Below are 19816 nucleotides of genomic sequence, written 5' to 3'. Positions count from 1 at the left end.
ATATACCATATTGAATAGAGCCAAAGCCAGTTCCTTGTCGATTCTGCCGTCGTCGTGGTTGGTTCCGTCTACGTGCTCGCCCAATGGACGGTTTGGGTGACCCATTGGTGCTGGCGGCACAGCCAGGCCCACAGCTAAAACTGGCACTTGCTGGTAGTTTACACACAGCCAGTGGCCCGCTTGTTGACGTCGGCAGAGTGAGGAAAATCTTTCCAGAACAGTGGATGTGGTTCAATACAACTGCAGAGTAAGATAACGCCGCAATTAAAATATACTATTTCTTGAAACAACGAACTAACACGTTGTTTAGAACAACAAACTCAACAACAGAAGGCAAACAAAAATGTTTTTTTGTTTTGTTTAACGACACCACTAGAGCACATTGATTTATTATTCATCGCCTATCGGATATATAATATTTGGTGATTTTGACACGTAGTCTGCAGAGGAAAGCTGCTACATTGTTGTTTTTTTCATTAGCAAAAATATATCTTTTATATGCAGTTTGCCTCTCAGGTTATTTACCAATCGTGGGGCACTGGTTGGAACGGGACAGTTTACCCAATCAAAGGATGGGTCGACTCGGGTAAGCATTTTACCGACTAATCGAGATTTTGTTGTCTGTACAGAAGGCAAAGCACGACTGATGTTAAGACAAAGAACTACAATACACCGGGGGAATCGTGTTGGCTTTGGGCAATCAACTAGCATGGATTAGCGAACTGTCCATGGGGCATAATGAAAATAGCAAAGCAGATCCTTACTATTCATTTACAGAGGCTATTTATTCTACGTGAGTGGCAGTCCTTCTATAACCCACACATGGCAGTGTGATTATTGGAAGCAGTCATGACTTTGTCAAATCATCTCTTTGACTTTCCACTGTATAGATGGTGTCTTTCTTCTTTTTTGCTGGCGGGTTACTTGTCCGGTTCTCCGTGATAACAGATTTGTCCTTCGTGTTATATTTACGTGTGCCGCTAACATGACGATTATGACATCCTTCAGTGACGAAATCTCATCAGATAATCTGAGGTGGTAAGATCAACGTTTAGTGTCATTCTTGTGTGAGTTCCTTGCCCGGTTCTCCACTCATCCCTGTTTTCATTATTTTAGCTACTAAGTATTTAGATCAATACACGTTCTTCTTAGCTACCTCTGACTGTCCTAGTTATCACATGATCAGTACGTGAAGACGTTCTATCTTATAAGGTTTGAATAATGCATCATGACCATGTCTACGTGCTACACCCGTAACAAGGCGTACATTTAAAGTCTTGATACTATGTACTGCAAATGTCTGGAAAATACCCTGTCCATAATGTCTTAATAGCACATCCTTCAAGAGTGTGAACAAAATGAAATTATGTTATCCTATGTGCATTACATGTGGGTGCTTTTGCAAATAATTGACGTCACATTTTCATATCTTGCGTAGATATGTTTCCGTATTTCGTGTGCCATAAATTTTGAATATATTTTCCACTACTGGCCCCATATAATGGCACCCAATGTTTTCCTACTGCTTTGACACTCCATATTTCAGATATATTTGCCATTAGCACCATGGCCTATCTCATGTATCTCCATCCGCGATTGGTGATTGGTGCTTTTGCAAAACACTAGCCATCCATTAACATAGGAATTAGGACAGATACTCATTCAATCAGCTGACGTGTTCCTGACCACCGTCGACCATTTGTTATCCCCGTGACAGGCTGTTTTAGTGAGAACAGATCAAGATGCTGCTGCTTTGCTGAAGATGGTTTTGTCGCTGTCGTTGTTACCATTGTTTATACCATATTATACAGGATCAAAACCATCTCCTTATAATTTCATGGTTCTATGGGTTTGTCGATGCCGTTGTTACCATTGTATATACCATATTATACAAGACCAAAACCAGCTCCTTATGTCATGGTGCGATGGGTGGTGGCGTCCATTGTAATCAGTCGCTTAAAATATTTTGTGCTGGTAGCATTGTCAGGCCCTCATTTGAGATTGGATACGGCACTGCTGAAAGGTTCCTCAAAGCAAGTGGCTCCCTCACTGATTGAGAAAAACAATCTTATCAGAACAGCCACCAGTATTTAATGTATTCCATATGTATACATTTACAGTTTAGAATTTCTTTTCATTTTCTTGTACGAGTATTTGTCTTTTCCCCCTTTTTGTTAAACCTGTTATCATTATTGTTAATATGTACAATGTTAAACAGGACCAGACCCTTGTCCATGGTGTTGGTTCGAGCGAGGTGGTGGTGGCATCGGTTTTGATGACCAGGTTATGGTGGCTGATGCTGCAGGCCCAATGATGGAAATGGCTAGACCGGCATTAGCTCCCAACGGCCTGGCGCCAGCCGTGAGTTTACCCACAGCCAGTGACCCGCTTGTTGAGGTCAGCAGAGTGAGGAAAAACTTTCCAGAACAGTGGATGTGGTTCAATACGACAGTAAAGTAAGCCTGTATCCTGGCTTTAGCATGTTCTGCATTGAAAGTATGGACTAACATGCACGGGAAAGCAAACTGCTGTGTATTAGACCAATACACTAACTAAAACAAGGCAAGCGACAGTGTGTTGGGAAAACTAACATATTGTACAATACCAACAACAGTATATTGGAATGACGAACTGATACAACTATGACACTCTTCAGCGATGAAATCTGATCGGAAAATCAAAGATGATTAGACCAACCTTTAGTGTCTTTTTTGTTGTGCTTCCTTGACTGGCTCTCCATCCAATATTGGTTTCATTCTTAAAGAATCGTGTAGCTACTAGATATTTAGATCAACATACGTTATTCTCAGCTACTTCGGAATGTCCTACTTATCATATGAGCAGTACGTTTAGATGTTCTATCATATAATATTTGAATAATGCACCATGACCATGTCTACATTCTACACCCATAACAAGGCGTACATTTCAAGTCTTGATAATACCTATTGCAAATGTCTGGATAATGTCCTGTCTATAATGCTTCAATAGTACCATCATTGAAGAGTGAATAAAATAAAATTATGTGATCCCATATACACAATATGTGGGTACTTTTGTCAATAATTGTCATCAAATGTTCATATTTTGCGTAGATAATATAATACGCTTTCTTAGAGTGGTAATGTCTCTGTCACTGTGTTACGTATGATATAGACTTGAAAACCTATTTTTACAACTGGCCCTATATAATGGCGCCTATGTCTTTCTTACTGCTTTGACAATCCTTATTTGCCATTTAGCACTATGACCTATCCCATGTATCTCTATCTGTGATTGGTGCTTGTGCAAAACATTAGGCATTTAATGGTTTTGTCGCAGCTGTTGTTACCATTGTATATGCCATATTCCACAGGACCAAAACCTGGCTTCTTGTTGCATGATTCTATGAGTGGCTCCAGACACACCGTGGTGCTATCATCCACCTATGATATGTTGTGCTGGCAGCACGGTCAGGCGTACTGTTGAGATCGCTGAAGGCACTGCTGGTAGCATTGCCAGGTGTGCTGTTGAGATCGCTTAAGGCACTGCTGGTAGCATTGTCAGGTGTGCTGTTGAGATCGCTTACGGCACTACTGGTAGTATTGTCAGGCCTACTGTTGAGATCAGTTAAGGCATTGCTGGTAGAATGGTCAGGCCTACTGTTGAAATTAGTTAATGCCCTGCCAGTAGCATTGTCATATACACTGTTGAGATAGGTCAAGGCACTCTCGGTAGTGTGTTCAGTTCTACTGTTGAGATAGGTCAAGGCACTGTTGGTAGTGTGTTCAGGTCTAGTGTGTCAAGGTCTACTGTTGAGATAGGTCAAGGCACTGTTGGTAGTGTGTTCAGGTCTACTGTTGAGATAGGTCAAGGCACTGTCGGTAGTGTGTTCAGGTATACTGTTGAGATAGGTCAAGGCACTGTCGGTAGTGTGTTCAGGTCGACTGTTGAGATAGGTCAAGGCACTGTCGGTAGTGTGTTCAGGTACACTGTTGAGATAGGTCAGGCACTGTCGGTAGTGTGTTCAGGTACACTGTTGAGATAGGTCAAAGCACTGTCGGTAGTGTGTTCAGGTACACTGTTGAGATAGGTCAAGGCACTGTCGGTAGTGTGTTCAGGTCGACTGTTGAGATAGGTCAAGGCACTGTCGGTAGTGTGTTCAGGTCGACTGTTGAGATAGGTCAAGGCACTGTCGGTAGTGTGTTCAGGTACACTGTTGAGATAGGTCAAGGCACTGTCGGTAGTGTGTTCAGGTACACTGTTGAGATAGGTCAAAGCACTGTCGGTAGTGTGTTCAGGTACACTGTTGAGATAGGTCAAGGCACTGTCGGTAGTGTGTTCAGGTCGACTGTTGAGATAAGTCAAGGCACTGTCGGTAGTGTGTTCAGGTACACTGTTGAGATAGGTCAAGGCACTGTTGGTAGTGTGTTCAGGTCTACTGTTCAGATAGGTCAAGGCACTGTCAGTATTGTGTTCAGGTCTACTGTTGAGATAGCTTAAAGGCACTGTCGGTAGTGTGTACAGGTCTACTGTTCAGATAGGTCAAGGCACTGTCAGTAGTGTGTTCAGGTCTACTGTTCAGATAGGTCAAGGCACTGTCAGTAGTGTGTCCAGGTCTACTGTTCAGATAGGTCAAGGCACTGTCAGTAAGGCACTGTTCAGATAGGTCAAGGCACTGTCAGTAGTGTGTTCAGGTCGACTGTTGAGACAGGTCAAGGCACTGTTGGTAGTGTGTTCAGGTCTACTGTTCAGATAGGTCAAGGCACTGTCAGTATTGTGTTCAGGTCTACTGTTGAGATAGGTTAAAGGCACTGTCGGTAGTGTGTTCAGGTACACTGTTGAGATAGGTCAAGGCACTGTCGGTAGTGTGTTCAGGTCTACTGTTCAGATAGGTCAAGGCACTGTGAGTATTGTGTTCAGGTCTACTGTTGAGATAGGTTAAAGGCACTGTCGGTAGTGTGTTCAGGTACACTGTTGAGATAGGTCAAGGCACTGTCGGTAGTGTGTTCAGGATACTGTTCAGATAGGTCAACTACTGGTAGTATGTGTCAGGTCTACTGTTGAGATAGGTTAATGGCACTGTCGGTAGTGTGTTAAGGTACACTGAGATAGGTCAAGGCACTGTCAGTAGTGTGTTCAGGTCTACTGTTGAGATAGGTCAAGGCACTGTCAGTATTGTGTTCAGGTCTACTGTTGAGATAGGTTAAAGGCACTGTCGGTAGTGTGTTCAGGTACACTGTTGAGATAGGTCAAGGCACTGTCAGTAGTGTGTTCAGGTCTACTGTTCAGATAGGTCAAGGCACTGTCAGTATTGTGTTCAGGTCTACTGTTGAGATAGGTTAAAGGCACTGTCGGTAGTGTGTTCAGGTACACTGTTGAGATAGGTCAAGGCACTGTCGGTAGTGTGTTCAGGTCTACTGTTCAGATAGGTCAAGGCACTGTCAGTAGTGTGTTCAGGTCTACTGTTGAGATAGGTTAATGGCACTGTCGGTAGTGTGTCAAGGTCTACTGTTGAGATCAGTTAAGCCACCGTCAGTAGTCTGGTAAACACACTGTTGAGATCGGTCGAGGCAATGTTGGTCGTATGGTTAGACACACTGTTGAAATCGGTTAAGGCACTACCATTAGTAAGACCATTCACACTGTTGAAATCGGTTAAGACACTACCATTAGTAAGGCCATTCACACTGTTGAAATCGGTTAAGACACTACCGGCAGTATGGCCAGGCACACTGTTGAGATTGGATAAGGCACTGTTGACAGGTTACTCATAGCAAGTGGCCCACTCCATGAGGAGTGCAGAGTGAGAAAAACAATTTTATCAGAACAGTCATCGGTGTTTAATGTATACTCTTCAAAAGAAGAAACGCAAAACCACATTGTCGTAACATTTGGAGAATTGATTTAATTATTGAATGGTGAGTCCGATAATTACCAAATGTTGCAGGATTGTTCACAATTCACTCTAGTCCATTGTGAGTAAGTGATAGGACACACCACCTAGGTCAAGGTCATCTGGAGTCAATACCGGGTGTTCCGCGTGTGTTGACAACTGCCTGGCACCGCCTGCCCATTGAAGCAACCAGAGTACGGATGACGTCCCGGGGGATGGTGGCCCACTCGGCCTGCAAGGCTGCTGCCAGCTCGGGCAGGGTCTGGGGCTGTGGTTGTCGCTGTCGGAGGCGTCGGTTCGTCCCATAGATGCTCAATTGGGTTCAAATCCGGTGATATCGATGGCCAAGGAAGGACATTAATGTTTTGTTCTGTAGGAAAGCCGTTGTGAGACGTGCTGTGTGAGGCCTGGCGTTGTCATGTTGGAACACTGCGTTGGCGTTGGCCATAACTGGAACGATGTGTGGCCGGAGGATCTGGTCAATGTAGCCCTGTGCATTCAGGTTGCCCTGCACGTGGACCAGGTCAGTTCTGCCAGTGTGTGAGATGGCTGCCCACACCATGACACTACCCCCGCCGAATCTGTCCACTTCCTGCACGAAGTTTGCCGCATAACGTTCACCACGACGCCTATACACGCGACATCTTCCATCATGACGTCGGAGCAGAAATCGGGACTCGTCACTGAACCACACCTGTCTCCATCGCAGTTGAGGCCATTGTCGATGAATCTGGCACCACTGCAGTCGGAGTCGACGGTGTTGTGGTGTTAAGATGACACCTCGAACTGGACGTCTGGCACGAATTCCTACCTCACGTAGGCGGTTCCGTACGGTCTGGTCGGATATCCTGCGCAAACCTGGTATTGCTGCGGTTGTGGAGGTGGCAGTAGTCAATCGTTCCCGAAGGTGGCGTACCCGGATGTAGCGGTCCTGCCCGGGGTAGTGACCCGTGGTTGGTTGACCGGATCTAGGGAGGTCACGTGTTGATCCATGTTGCTGGTAACGGTCCCACAGTCTGGAGATGGTGCTTGGGGACACATGGAATGCCCTGGCAACATCTGGATTCGCCTGCGTCTAGTCGGCCGATGGCATTGTTTCTCTGCGGTTCACTGAGACGTGGCATGTCCTGGAGTGTCAACTGTCGGCCAGATACAGAGGCCAGGCAAGCTAACACCCTGCACTTTTATACTGTCGGTGTTCATCTTGCACGTGCAGACAACGCACGTGAAGTGGTGACATGATTTGCACGTGGCTGTGTTTTTGCGAATATTCACATTTTGGAACTTTATTGTACAGTAGCTGCGTTTTATCGAATGTAACCGTGGGAATGTGTTTGGGACATGCAATGACCTTATATTCACAAAGCATGAACCGGTAGGAAACATAAAATCGGAGTTATAACCTATTTGTACCCTTTTGCGTTTCTTTTATATATTCATTCATGTGTGTACATTTGGGGTTCTTTTTGTATTTGTATTTGGGGTTTTTTTACCTTTTTTTTTTAAACGTTACATCATTATTATCAATATATATATATATATATATATATATATATATATATATATATATATATATATATATATATATATATATATATGATGGGAATGCCTGGACAGGTGGAAGTGCCTGGCCCTGTGCCAGCCATAAGTTTACCCAAAGAAAGTGGCCCGCTTGTTGACGTCAGCAGAGTGAGGAAGGTCTTTCCAGAACAATGGATGTGGTTTAATAAGACAACAAAGTAAGCCTTATCCTGGCTTTAATAGCATATTGTGCATTGAAAATATGAACTAACATGCACGAGAAAGCATGCCGCCATGTACTAGACCAACAAACTAACTAAAACAAAGCAAACCACAGTTTGTCGGGAAACCTAACGCATGGTACAATACCTACTGCAATATATTGGAATAATGAACATATATACAAGACAATCCACAATGTATTGTAACAATGAACTAACATAATATACTAAGATAATCCGGAGTGTATTGGATCAAGGAACTGTCAACAGGAGACAAACTGTAGCGTTCAGACAAAGACTAATTAACAAGGAATTGTCATAAGAATACAAACAATGAACTAATTAACAAACCACGGTTCATTGACAAATATTGAACTTTCAAACCAAATCCCTTCTCTATTTCTTCAAGTATTCTACTGTGTCTTCATCCGGCCTGATCTAATATTATTTGTATTATTTGTATATGCACAATCTGTCTGCTCCACTGACATAAGGATTATATTATCCATGTGGTGGTTAACTTGAAGTGCATAGAATGTCATAGGTGTTATCCGGTGTCCTCAAGTCCTCAGCTGTAATTCTTTTGACTGTTAAAATTCCCCCTGAAATCTTTTCTTGCACACGAATAAAGCTTTGGTCTTCATATTTGTGAAGCTAGATTTTGAGTGGCTCTTCTCCAGGATGAGGACGGATTTATCCATATTTGGACAGTAGCTGTTCTGTAAACAGAGGACATGGCAGTGGTGCATGAGTGCACGCCATCACTATCTTGTCATAACATCCTTTGCACTCTCTACTGGATACAATAATGAGCTTCAATATTTCACTGGTTTTGTAGTTCAATTATGATTGGGTACCTAACATTTAACTACATATTCGTTGTTCGTTCCACCATTCTTTCTACTAAACATTTAGATCAACACAAGTTCATAGCTACTTCTCCTGAATGTCGTTGGTATCATATTAATTAGCAATACGTTGTAGCATACTGTATCCAGTAACATGAATTATGATGATTGTGACTTGTGTCTGCCAGTCAGCGGATCTGCGCATAATGTCTGATAACATGTCCTGAATGAACTGCTAAGTATGTGCGTGAACATAAAGTTCGACACGTGTGCATACGATCTCTAGCTCGTAGTGTGTGGTTATCACAGACAGCGATTCAACGTGTTTGCTTGTCCTGAATAACTATATTTTTCCTCTCTCCCATGAGAAGTATTGCTTTAGTAATATTATATAGTCTCAACATTGTTTCCACCTATGTCCTGTTTTCTTTCTGTACGTTGAAGTTTGGTTATGCTTTCATGTTGTTCTGCCAAGATCTTCTTTTAGGTACCTTTGCGTCCAACTGTAAATCATAATCCATGTCTCCCATCAGCCATTCACTGAGGAAAAATAGTAATCTGCTCTGTTTGGTGTCTTTGACCATTTGTCGTGTTCGTTCCCTTATAGACAAAGCAGATTACTGGTTAAAGGAACTGTCCTGAGTTTGCTGCCATTGTTCTGACTAACAAAATCGTTTTGGCGACTAACATTACATATTAAATACATTTTCTTATTTGGAATACGTGTGTGTGTGTGTGTGTGTATGTATGAATGTATATGTATGTGTATATATATATATATATATATATATATATATATATATATATATATATATATATATATATATATAAAATATATTTATTTATTTATTTATTTAATTCCCATATGGGCTCAAATATACGAGGTAATATCTGTTCGATCTCTGCACAGTGTGCAAATTGCTTCTACAGCCACTGATTGGCTGGCTTAAAAATCACGACGTTTGGTTGCTTGCCATGGCCGGAACTTCACTTTCATTCATATAATGTTTCCATTCATGAGTCAGATTACACAATACGTTATACGATCTACAAAGATTTACAAAACCAAATGGACTCATTTGTTTCCTAAACATGAAATGGTATATTTTCATAAGCAGCGGCTTTAGTAATATATAAAAATAATTATTTTCAAATGCAAATACTTTATTATTTTGTACTGTAAACATTTGACTGTAAAAAGAACGCCGCTATGCTATGACGTCACTTACATTATGTCATGTAATGCCCGTGAGATTATATGACGTAATGGCTGATGGCTTTGTTGTAGACTGCAGAGGAATTTTTACATTAAAAATCAGTTAAAATTGACAATGGGTAATAAAGAGAATAACCATTTCGCTACGAGGAGTTACGAATTATCTGTCCCTCGTGAATGAATGTTGTAAAACCCTCGCCAATTACCCTACATGACAATCTCGCATTATTCATTCCAATAATCTGCCACCTAGTGGCAATGGACAGTTTTCGGCGAACCATTAGACGCTTATTAAGCACAAAAGGAAAATTATTTTCCGAAAACAAGCATAAAACTTAATTGAACAAAAACTTAGTGGTTTTCCCAAGTGTGAGGGTAGTTTTCTGCACGTGCTATTTGTGCGGGTTCCTGACCGGCAAGGACAACGAAACGACAGTATGGAGCGTGGGAAGGGATATGATATTTAGAGTATTAATATTGCCTGGCTACCACCTATAATAATAATTTGGTGACAATATAAATTGGGTGGTGCTTAATTAATTTCCAGGGGAACCGTGGCTATGGCATGGTGAGATTATGGCAATGGCAGCAGCACCAGTGTTGGAAAACGTGGCATTTGACCAAGCTAACATGGTGCTGGCTGACAGTTTAGCCAAAGGAAGTGGACCACTTGTCGAGGTCGGCAGAGTGAGGAAGGTCTTTCCAGAACAGTGGATGTGGTTCAATGCAACTTCAGAGTAAGCCTGGTTCATGGTTAAAGCATGCTTTGTACTGGGACTATGAGTTTATACGTGTGTAGTGTCTGTTCAGCTTCGTCTTGGTAGATATGCACTTCAAGATAGCTTAGTCATCTCTGCTTTATAGATTTTAGCATCATATTTATTATCTAAATGAATGTTTCGGGGAAGGATGTAGCTCATTGGTAGAGCTCTAGCCAGAAGTGTGGTGGGTCGTAGGATCGCTGTCTATAGACTAACAGGTTCCGACTAACAGAATCGTTTCGGCGGCTAACATTACATATTAAATATATTTTCTTGTTTAGAATATCAGTGTTTGTATATCCGATGTGTTTACAGTCGTCTTTTAATGTGTGTAGCCTAGCACACATTTTTTCTATTTGACTTCGTGATACTTTTTTTTTTCTTATTTACGAAATTATTGGAAGGTAAAATCCGGTTTATTGATACACTGACATTCTAAACTAAACAAAAAAATGTATTTAACATGTAATTTCTGTCATCATAAAGTCCATGTTAAGGCAACGCCATACCATACGAGTGCCTCATACAAAAATAGCCAATTTTCATAAAACAAACATCGTGTGGTGTCACCTTTAGTCAGAAAGGTCTTACTGCAGAGTAAGCGTGGTCCGTGGTTAAAGCATGTTTTGTGATGGAGCTATGAATGTATGTGTGTGTACTGTCTCTTGTGTTTCGTATCGATGGATATTGTGTCCTTCAAGACAGCTTAGTCAGCTGTGCTTTGTAAATATTAGCATCATATAGATCATTGGTAGGGTGCTCAGCTGAAGTGCGGTGGGTTGGAGGATCGATTGCTCTCTATAGACTCGAGGTTTTTTTTCCCTCTCATAACCAGCCTCACGTCTGGTACATCATATAGCATGGTAAGCGTGCACTGTCCTGACTATAGGGGAAATGAATATAAAAGATATCATGTTTCCTTGTGTATGTATCTTTATGTGTGTGTGTTTACACGTGAAAAGTTAATATTTGAACGTGAACTATAAGTGTGCACGGTTAATCTATTGTCTTTTCTCCTCGGCAACAAGCACTACAAGAGTATGATAAAACGTTATAGCTTTCCTTCAGTAACATAGTAACATATCAACTGACTTTGCATGTCCCATCTTGATTTTGGTGCGCTGATGATAATGTTATAAAATATATTATTTCAGTATTTTTTGTTTATAAGTAATTATATAACACTTATAGCATTGTGATAGCGCATATTAATGGTTCAAATGGAATGGTTTAACCAGTACTGCCATTATGTACCACTTAACGTTTGGTTATGGGTTGTATATATAATTTCATTGTTGGTGGTGGTAGTGATAGTGGCGATGGTGGGGTAATTGGTGTTTGTGTAAAGATGGATAGAATGGTGTTATATGTCTTTCCACTGATTTAGATATTAGTTAGTAGACAGCTAAAAGCACAACCTCCGTTTCATAACTTCGTCTCTGCATAGGTAAACAGATGACAAGGAGCTATATCCAAAGTGGTTTGAAAATAATCATTGCCTATAATTCAATTTTTATGATCCAATGTTTTAACTTCTGAGTTTATATAACTGAGATTATAACAGAAGCGTGTTTTAATGTTATAACAAAAACGGGTTTTACAAATGGATGTTTATGTTTGATAAATTAACACAATTAGTGTGTGACTTCAATCCAAAGAAACAAACTAATTATCGTGCTATTGCCATCGGAAAGAAGAAACAAAATTAAGTCTTTGTATGCATTTTGTTTCGTTGAATTAGTTTTATTAAATGATATTGGGATAATCTTGAAAACATAACACAAATTAAGAATAGGGTCGATATTTCCTTGTTTGGAATTTCTAGCACACAGTTTAACTTTGTGTTCACCTCTTTCAGCTTTGGTGGGCGCGCTGCTTTCGACACCACCGTACCAGACACCATTACATCGTGGGTGGCAACCGCTTTTGCTGTGAGTGACAGTAAGGGACTTGGTGTTTCTCCTGGAGCCGCTAATGTAAGTCATGGTACAGACAGGTGAAACCGTTACAGTAACTATTTACAGTAGACGGTGTGTAGCCAGTTTTTACAACCTTTATTTATATGTATATGTACTTAGTGGTGAATACATAAATTTAGAGGGAAAGAGAAAGAGAGAGACTGAGATAGAAGAGAGAGAGAGAGAGAGGGGAGAGAGACAGGCTGACAGGCAAGCAGAGAGAGAGAGAGAGAGAGAGAGAGAGAGAGAGAGAGAGAGAGAGAGAGAGAGAGAGAGAGAGAGAGAGAGAGAGAGAGAGAGAGAGAGAGAGAGAGAGAGAGAGAGAGAGAGAGAGAGAGAGAGAGAGAGAGAGAGGGAGGGGGGAGGGAGAGCAGAGAGGAGACAGACAGGCAGAGCAGACAGACAGCAGACAGCAGACAGAGATCAGTTATATATATATATATACATACAGAGACATATATATTATATATATATATATATGTATATAGGTATATATATATATATATATATATATAGATAGATAGATAGATATTTATATACTATTATTATGGTCTGTTAGCGTTCTGTTCGGTATATAGTTATACCTTACTGTGTTACAGCTGAAGGTGTTTCGCCCATTCTTCGTCAGTCTGAACCTGCCATATTCTGTGACACGTGGTGAGCAGGTCATTCTGCAGGTTCTCGTCTTCAACTACCTCAGCCAGGACGTCACTGTAAGTACCAGCACAGACATACTGATATAACCATCCACATCTACACTCTCTTACATCAAGTCAAACCAACAGTTCAACAATCTACCCATCCATCAATACTGAAATACCATCCATCTACATCTACACTCTCTTACATCAAGTCAAACCAACAGTTCAACAATCTTCTCTTCCATCAATACTGAAATACCCATCTACATCTACACTCTCTTACATCAAGTCAAACCAACAGTTCAACAATCTACCCATCCATCGATACTGAAATACCCATCCACATCTACACTCTCTTACATCAAGTCAAACCAACAGTTCAACAATCTACCCATCCATCAATACTGAAAATACATCTATACTCTCTCTACATCAATCAAACCTCACTCTCTCAACATCAAATCAACAAACCCATCAATACTGAAATACCCATCCACATCTACACTCTCTTACATCAAGTCAAACCAACAGTTCAACAATCTTCTCTTCCATCAATACTGAAATACCCATCCACATCTACACTCTCTTACATCAAGTCAAACCAACAGTTCAACAATCTACCCATCCATCAATACTGAAATACCCATCCACATCTACACTCTCTTACATCAAGTCAAACCAACAGTTCAACAATCTACCCATCCATCAATACAGAAATACATCCACATCTATACTCTCTTACATCAAGTCAAACCAACATCAACAATCTACCCATAATCAATACTGAAAACCCATATTTTAGTTTGGTTACAGGTAAGACCAACAAAACATCTACTCACAAAAGTGTTTAAAAAATAACCAAAACAACATACTTTTTCTTGTGTCAACTTAGAAAACAATCGTCTCAGAAATAAATCAGTTGTAGTAAATTCCATAGTATGAAAAAGCATTCCCTGTGGGAAAAATCTAGTGTTCCACCCATCCATCTCTCTGTCCTAAAAAACCATCCATTCACCTATCTATGAACCCATCTAACTGCATTAATCCAACCATTTTACCCGTCTATCCATCAACCAATCTGCATTCATCCAAAATACCCCGTCAGTTGCCCCAGTAAATCTCCTCCAGTATGTGCAAAAGGCACATCTACCCATCCAAAGGAATGGGTGTGTACAAAACATTTTTTTCCATCCTATCCCTTGCTGCTAATCGAAAAAAGCCCCAGAAGTGGCGACATCGGGTTTCCTCTCTCAAAATCTATGTGGTCCTTAAAATATAACTGACACCATATCAAAGTAAATAAAATGCATTGTTTCGTCGTTAAATAAAACATTTCCTTCCTTCCTTCATCCAACCATCCATCAACCCAATTAACCATTAATCCATCCATCCGGTAAGCAATCAGCCCATCAAACCATATATCTGTCCATCAACCTCTCTAACCTTCCATCTTTCCATTCAACCTACCATATATCTACCCATTTATCTTTCCATCAAAACATCCAGTACAGTTTTTATATATTGTTTATTTTTCAGGCTGTAGTAAAGCTTAAAAAGTCTGCGGATTATTCAAACATAATAATCGATGCCAATGGATTGGAAACAACAGTATCTAGGGAACAAGTAGATAACATTCGTGTAAGTAAACTGGATTTCTTTAGTAGACAATATTCCTATAAGTAATGCGCATTTTTTAAGTAGATGCAAATACCAATTGGTGTAGAAGAAATTGTATTAAAAAATAGATTTGTTAAATCAGACAATAATAATTGTTTAAGTAAACCACATTTCTGAAAACAACATTCGTTTAAGTCAACTGGATATCTCTAGTAGATAACAATTGTGTAAGTCATTATTGTATAACATTTTTCACATTATACTTAATATTATTGAGGCATTGGTGTTGTTCCTTCTAGTTATATCATTAATACTCCATTGTGTGACATAAGTAATATTTATTATCTGATACATTTTTAAATTAATATTTTGTGGCTGGTTGGTTACTGACTGGCTGACTGTCTAGCTGTCCAATTTGATTGATTCAATGATTGATTCATTGATTCATTGATTCATTCATTTTAATAGATAAAAGCCGGGGATGCAAAGAGTGTGTACTTCCCCATCATACCTCAAAAGTTGGGTCATATTGACATCCACGTGTCGGCTCAGACAACAATATCTGCTGATGCTGTTAGCAGACAACTGTTGGTTGAGGTAAACACTACAACATGGTATCCAATATCAGTTGTGTGTATGAGTGTGTGCGTGTGTGTGCGTGCGTGCGTGTGTGTGTGTGCATATGTTTGTGTGTGTGTTTAATTCATCCGTGATGACTGTTACAGTAACAAGGCGAACGGATTACATCATTTGATTTTGGCTAATACTGGATTACAGTTTCATTTTCTCATGATCCTGAACAGTTGTACAAGGCCCAGCCTCAGTTGATTTTGTGCTAATACTGGCTTACTCTCTCTCTCTCTCTCAGCGCTGTTGTAAAACCCAGCCTCAGTCTCTCTCTCTCTCTCTCTCTCTCTCTCTCTCTCTCTCTCTCTCTCTCTCTCTCTCTCTCTCTCTCTGTGTCTGTGTGTGTGTGTGTGTGCATGGGTATGAGTGTGTATGTGCGCGCGTTTATTTGATCTATGGTGCCTCTTTGAGCAACTATAGTGAAAAATGGTACCCTTTGCTAAACTCCTAGGACATTTTAGCCTTTTATAACAAAGAGTGCACATCAAATCTATTCTTCAATGACAGTCAATATTACATTGTATTGTTAACCAGTTTAAGGCAGTCAAGTAGTTAAGTTGTTGTTGTTGTTGCTGCTGCTACTGCTGCTACTGTTCTTTACGAGTAAATATCAGATGTATGCTGAATCCCTGTTGAACACAATGCAGTGTCTTATGTTATCTTTAAGGCCGAGGGAATGCCAGTCGAGTACAGCCAGCCAGTCCTCATTGATCTAAACAAGGTCAACACGTTCTCCAAGACTGTGCCCATCACCTTCCCTCCAAACGTTGTGACGGGTCTCAGAGGATCGTAGTCACCGCAATAGGTAAGGCGACTGCTACATAACGTGTAACGTGTGACTGAATTTTTATGTCTAGTAGACTGTTATTTTAATAAACAGCGAACACAGCTTAAATTCAGTATTAAAAATGTACTTCAAACATTTTGTTCAGCAGGCCCCACCTCAAAGTTCGAAATGTACTTTTTTCCCTACTTGTATAAATAAAGGCATAACTATGGTCTGTGCCTTCCCCCACGCCCCACTCACCCCAACTCAAGACATCGTTCCTTTGGGCCTGTTCAGTGTTGATATCTTAGTTGTGAAAGTAGTAAACATATATGAGTATCTACATTCTACTATTACTTCTTCTTCGTTTTCTTTTTCTTCATCTTTTTCTTCATCTGTGTCTTCTTCTTCTTGTCTTTGCAAACCAGAATGTTCATAATACACATAAAAATATTTAACATTGTCGAATATTGTTTTGTTATTTGTATGCATTGAAATTCCCATTTATTAATACCAATATTAAGTGACTATAAATAAATGAGTTGCTTTAGTACAACTTCTCGTTCGATATGTAACTTAATTTGAGTATTTTCTAACATGCATAAAATGTGTTACCCTATGAATGATTTTGGGGTAAGGTCAGAATATGAACGTTCGGACTACAATATCATCCATACAAAGAAAAAACTGTTGTGATCTGAAGACTTTGCTCAAGTGTTGGGTCTGAACTTTAAAAATTGTATACACACAGTCATTGGTTTGAATGTGTCAAACATCTGCCAATAATTCGAAAAAACAATTGCTGTTTTCAAAATATTTCTTTTTCTAACATTTCTGTCTACATATTACCATAAGTATAAATGTAAACCTAATATTACCACAAATGAAAACAATTTGGAAGAGAAGAAAAAGTAGTGAGCTATTTTCTACTGATATGCACATGCATCATGCTTGTAATTCAATATATTTCAGGTGACCTCATGGGTTCCAGTCTGAATGGGTTGGCGGACCTGTTGAAGATGCCTTACGGTTGTGGAGAGCAGAATATGCTTAACTTTGCGCCAAACGTCTTTATAGCAAATTACTTAAAGGCAACTAACCAACTTGATGGCGCAGTAGCCGACAAGTCTATTCAATACATGGAGAAAGGTTGGCATGAGTTTCTTGTTTCGTTGGTTTTATTATGACATGTGTTTTAATGTAGTACAAAATGTATCTTGTGTAATAACCACATTTACCATAGTTTGACACCCAATAACCGATGTATTTTTCGTGCAGTGTTGTCGTTAAACATTTATTCCATATTCTAGTCTAGTGCCTAGTCTAGTCTATTTCTTTAATAACAGACTTTGTTTTTAATATAATTTTTATTTATTATCCACTTTAGAAATAAGGTGTTTATAATCCGTGACAGTATTCCACATAATGTAAGAAAAAATCTCGTATAATTTATTTAACGATAGTTTCAATACCCAATAATTAGTCCTGTGTTTTTACATGCTATTGGATCACAATTCGATAATGAAATTAAAAGGGACTATTGGGACAACATTCATTTGCTTGTTTATAAAAGTCGATTCCACATAATAGATACCCTTTACATGCGTTGATCACAATTGATATATGATGCTTGGGGACTATTGGGACAACATTCATTTGCTTTTGTTAGAGATATTCATTGGATTTCGACACGAGGATTAATAGTTCACCGTAGGCAATAGATCTGCAAATAGTTGCTTGATAGTATTTTATTGTAATTGCTTTTGCAATAGTTCAACAGTGCACAAAACAGTTTTGTTAGAGATATTCATTGGATTTTGACTTTTGTATATATATGATAAGAATTTACTGGTCATACAATTTAAAAGACGAAACAGTTATAGTGTCCAGAATTGCATCATCGTCTATTTGAAATAAATTATTCATATGTCGAGGGTTTCTTTTGAATTTGATGATTCAGGGCCACCTTCTCGAGTCCTCGAATTCAGAACACAATTTCAGTTTACTTACGTTACATATTTGTTCCAGGTTACCAGCGAGAACTAACATATCAACACAAGGACGGTTCCTTTAGTGCATTTGGTGACCGAGATCCTTCAGGCAGCATGTGGTGAGACTTTCATCACATAATTATAGGATATTAAACGAGCTTCCATTTCGTATCATATTTATGTCCCGAGTGAAATAATTTTCATTTGTCCTGAGCTTTAGCGAGTGACAATGAAAATTATTTCACGAGGGACATAAACATGATTCAAAATGGTAGCGAGTTTAATATCCTATTTATTACCAATAATCGATCATAATTTATATCACTCAACTCCGTTTGGTTGACATTCCTGTAAAGTTCCAATCGATGACGTCATCGTGTGACGTCAAAGTGTTACGTCCCACTTGGCGTTCTAGTGGGACGTATCACTTTATGTACCAAGATAGTTTTAACCATATGGGTAATAATTTAAGATACTCTTCTTATGGCGAAGTGTTACATGGGTTTTTTTCTTGTATTTTTGACACTTAATATTATAAATTAATGCTAAATAGTAAAAACAAATAATTAATTTTTGTTTTTTTATTGTTGGGTTTTGTTTTATAGGTTTTATGTGTTGTCATTCTTTAGCTACTCCTCATCCTACATATTCTTCTCTTCCACCTCTGCTACTACTTTTTATCCTACTCCTACTTTTACTTCTTCTTCTCCTCCTCCTCTTTCTTCTATCTTCTATTTCTGTTTTATTGTTCTTCCATCTTCGTCATCATCATCGTCTTCCCCTCGTCATGTAGTGGGTATTTGGCACTTTGTCTGTCTTCACGTTTAAAGGTACAAGTGCTATTTTAACTCAGTCTTAAATGAATATATATGAAAATAGCTTATTTCAGTACATATAAAAATATCCCTTTTCAGGCTAACAGCATTTGTTGTGAAGACATTCCATCAAGCGAAGCCACATATCTTTATAGATGATAAGCTTTTGGTTCGCGCTATAAAGTGGATGATTCAGAAACAGAGCAAAGATGGGTCGTTCCCCGAACCTGGCCGTGTAATCCATAAAGCTATGCAGGTACCATATTACAATGTGTTTGATGGTCTTTGTGTTACTATACTGTCTATTTGGGCTTCCTTTGAAATCTAAACTCTACGGTTGATGCCTTTATTCTGATATAAGACTGTGTATAATGAATATTGAATACTATTTCTATTTAAGCAGAAAAATAATAGATATTGTTGAAGATGCTATCAAATCCACTAATTGCCTATATTCCAATCCCCAGACCACTGTTATTTAACAGCAATAAATATAATTGAGTCCAACGTTGCTTAACATTTATACAAAGAGAATTGGTGTTTTGACATCAGGTTTGGTGCTTATAAAACGTTTAGAGTCTACACTCGAGACTCTAATAGAGTCTGAGACAGTAACGCCAAGGCAACGCCATACAAATTGCATGCGTGTGACGTCATTTGAGATTGAGTCTGGACTCTAAAAACGTTTTATAAGCACGGGCCCTGGACGTATGTCCAAATGTTATATTGTAAGTATTAACATCATATAAATTACAGATGTTTGTTTGAGTGTAGACCTATTTAAAGTTTGAATCAGAGTCCAGATTAATGTTTTGCTATTCTAAATAATCACTAAGTGATTAACAGTCTTTCACATGACGTCTTCCATCACGAATTTGTTCTTTGTGTTTTCCTCCAGGGTGGATCCTCATCTGGAATATCACTCACTGCTTATGTGCTCATAGCTCTGTTGGAGAATG

At 39.4% G+C, this 19816-nt stretch overlaps 1 protein-coding gene across 1 annotated transcript in view; it reads left to right on the top strand.

Annotated features, from left to right (window-relative positions):
* LOC121374685 (CD109 antigen-like) overlaps window positions 1-19816 on the top strand; it is a 53875-nt gene that overhangs the window by 13870 nt on the left and 20189 nt on the right. Inside the window, 12 exon segments of the mRNA XM_041501788.1 lie at window positions 2219-2456; window positions 3673-4010; window positions 10229-10418; window positions 12301-12418; window positions 13000-13113; window positions 14578-14679; window positions 15127-15255; window positions 15953-16055; window positions 16058-16090; window positions 17024-17200; window positions 18080-18161; window positions 18957-19113. Coding sequence (XP_041357722.1) covers window positions 2219-2456; window positions 3673-4010; window positions 10229-10418; window positions 12301-12418; window positions 13000-13113; window positions 14578-14679; window positions 15127-15255; window positions 15953-16055; window positions 16058-16090; window positions 17024-17200; window positions 18080-18161; window positions 18957-19113 — 1781 coding nt within the window.

Source organism: Gigantopelta aegis, chromosome 6 (genome assembly GCF_016097555.1).
Source record: "Gigantopelta aegis isolate Gae_Host chromosome 6, Gae_host_genome, whole genome shotgun sequence".
NCBI lineage: Eukaryota > Metazoa > Mollusca > Gastropoda > Neomphalida > Peltospiridae > Gigantopelta > Gigantopelta aegis.
The sequence above is the reverse complement of the archived record's forward strand: the minus strand, read 5'-3'. Positions and strand labels throughout refer to the sequence as shown.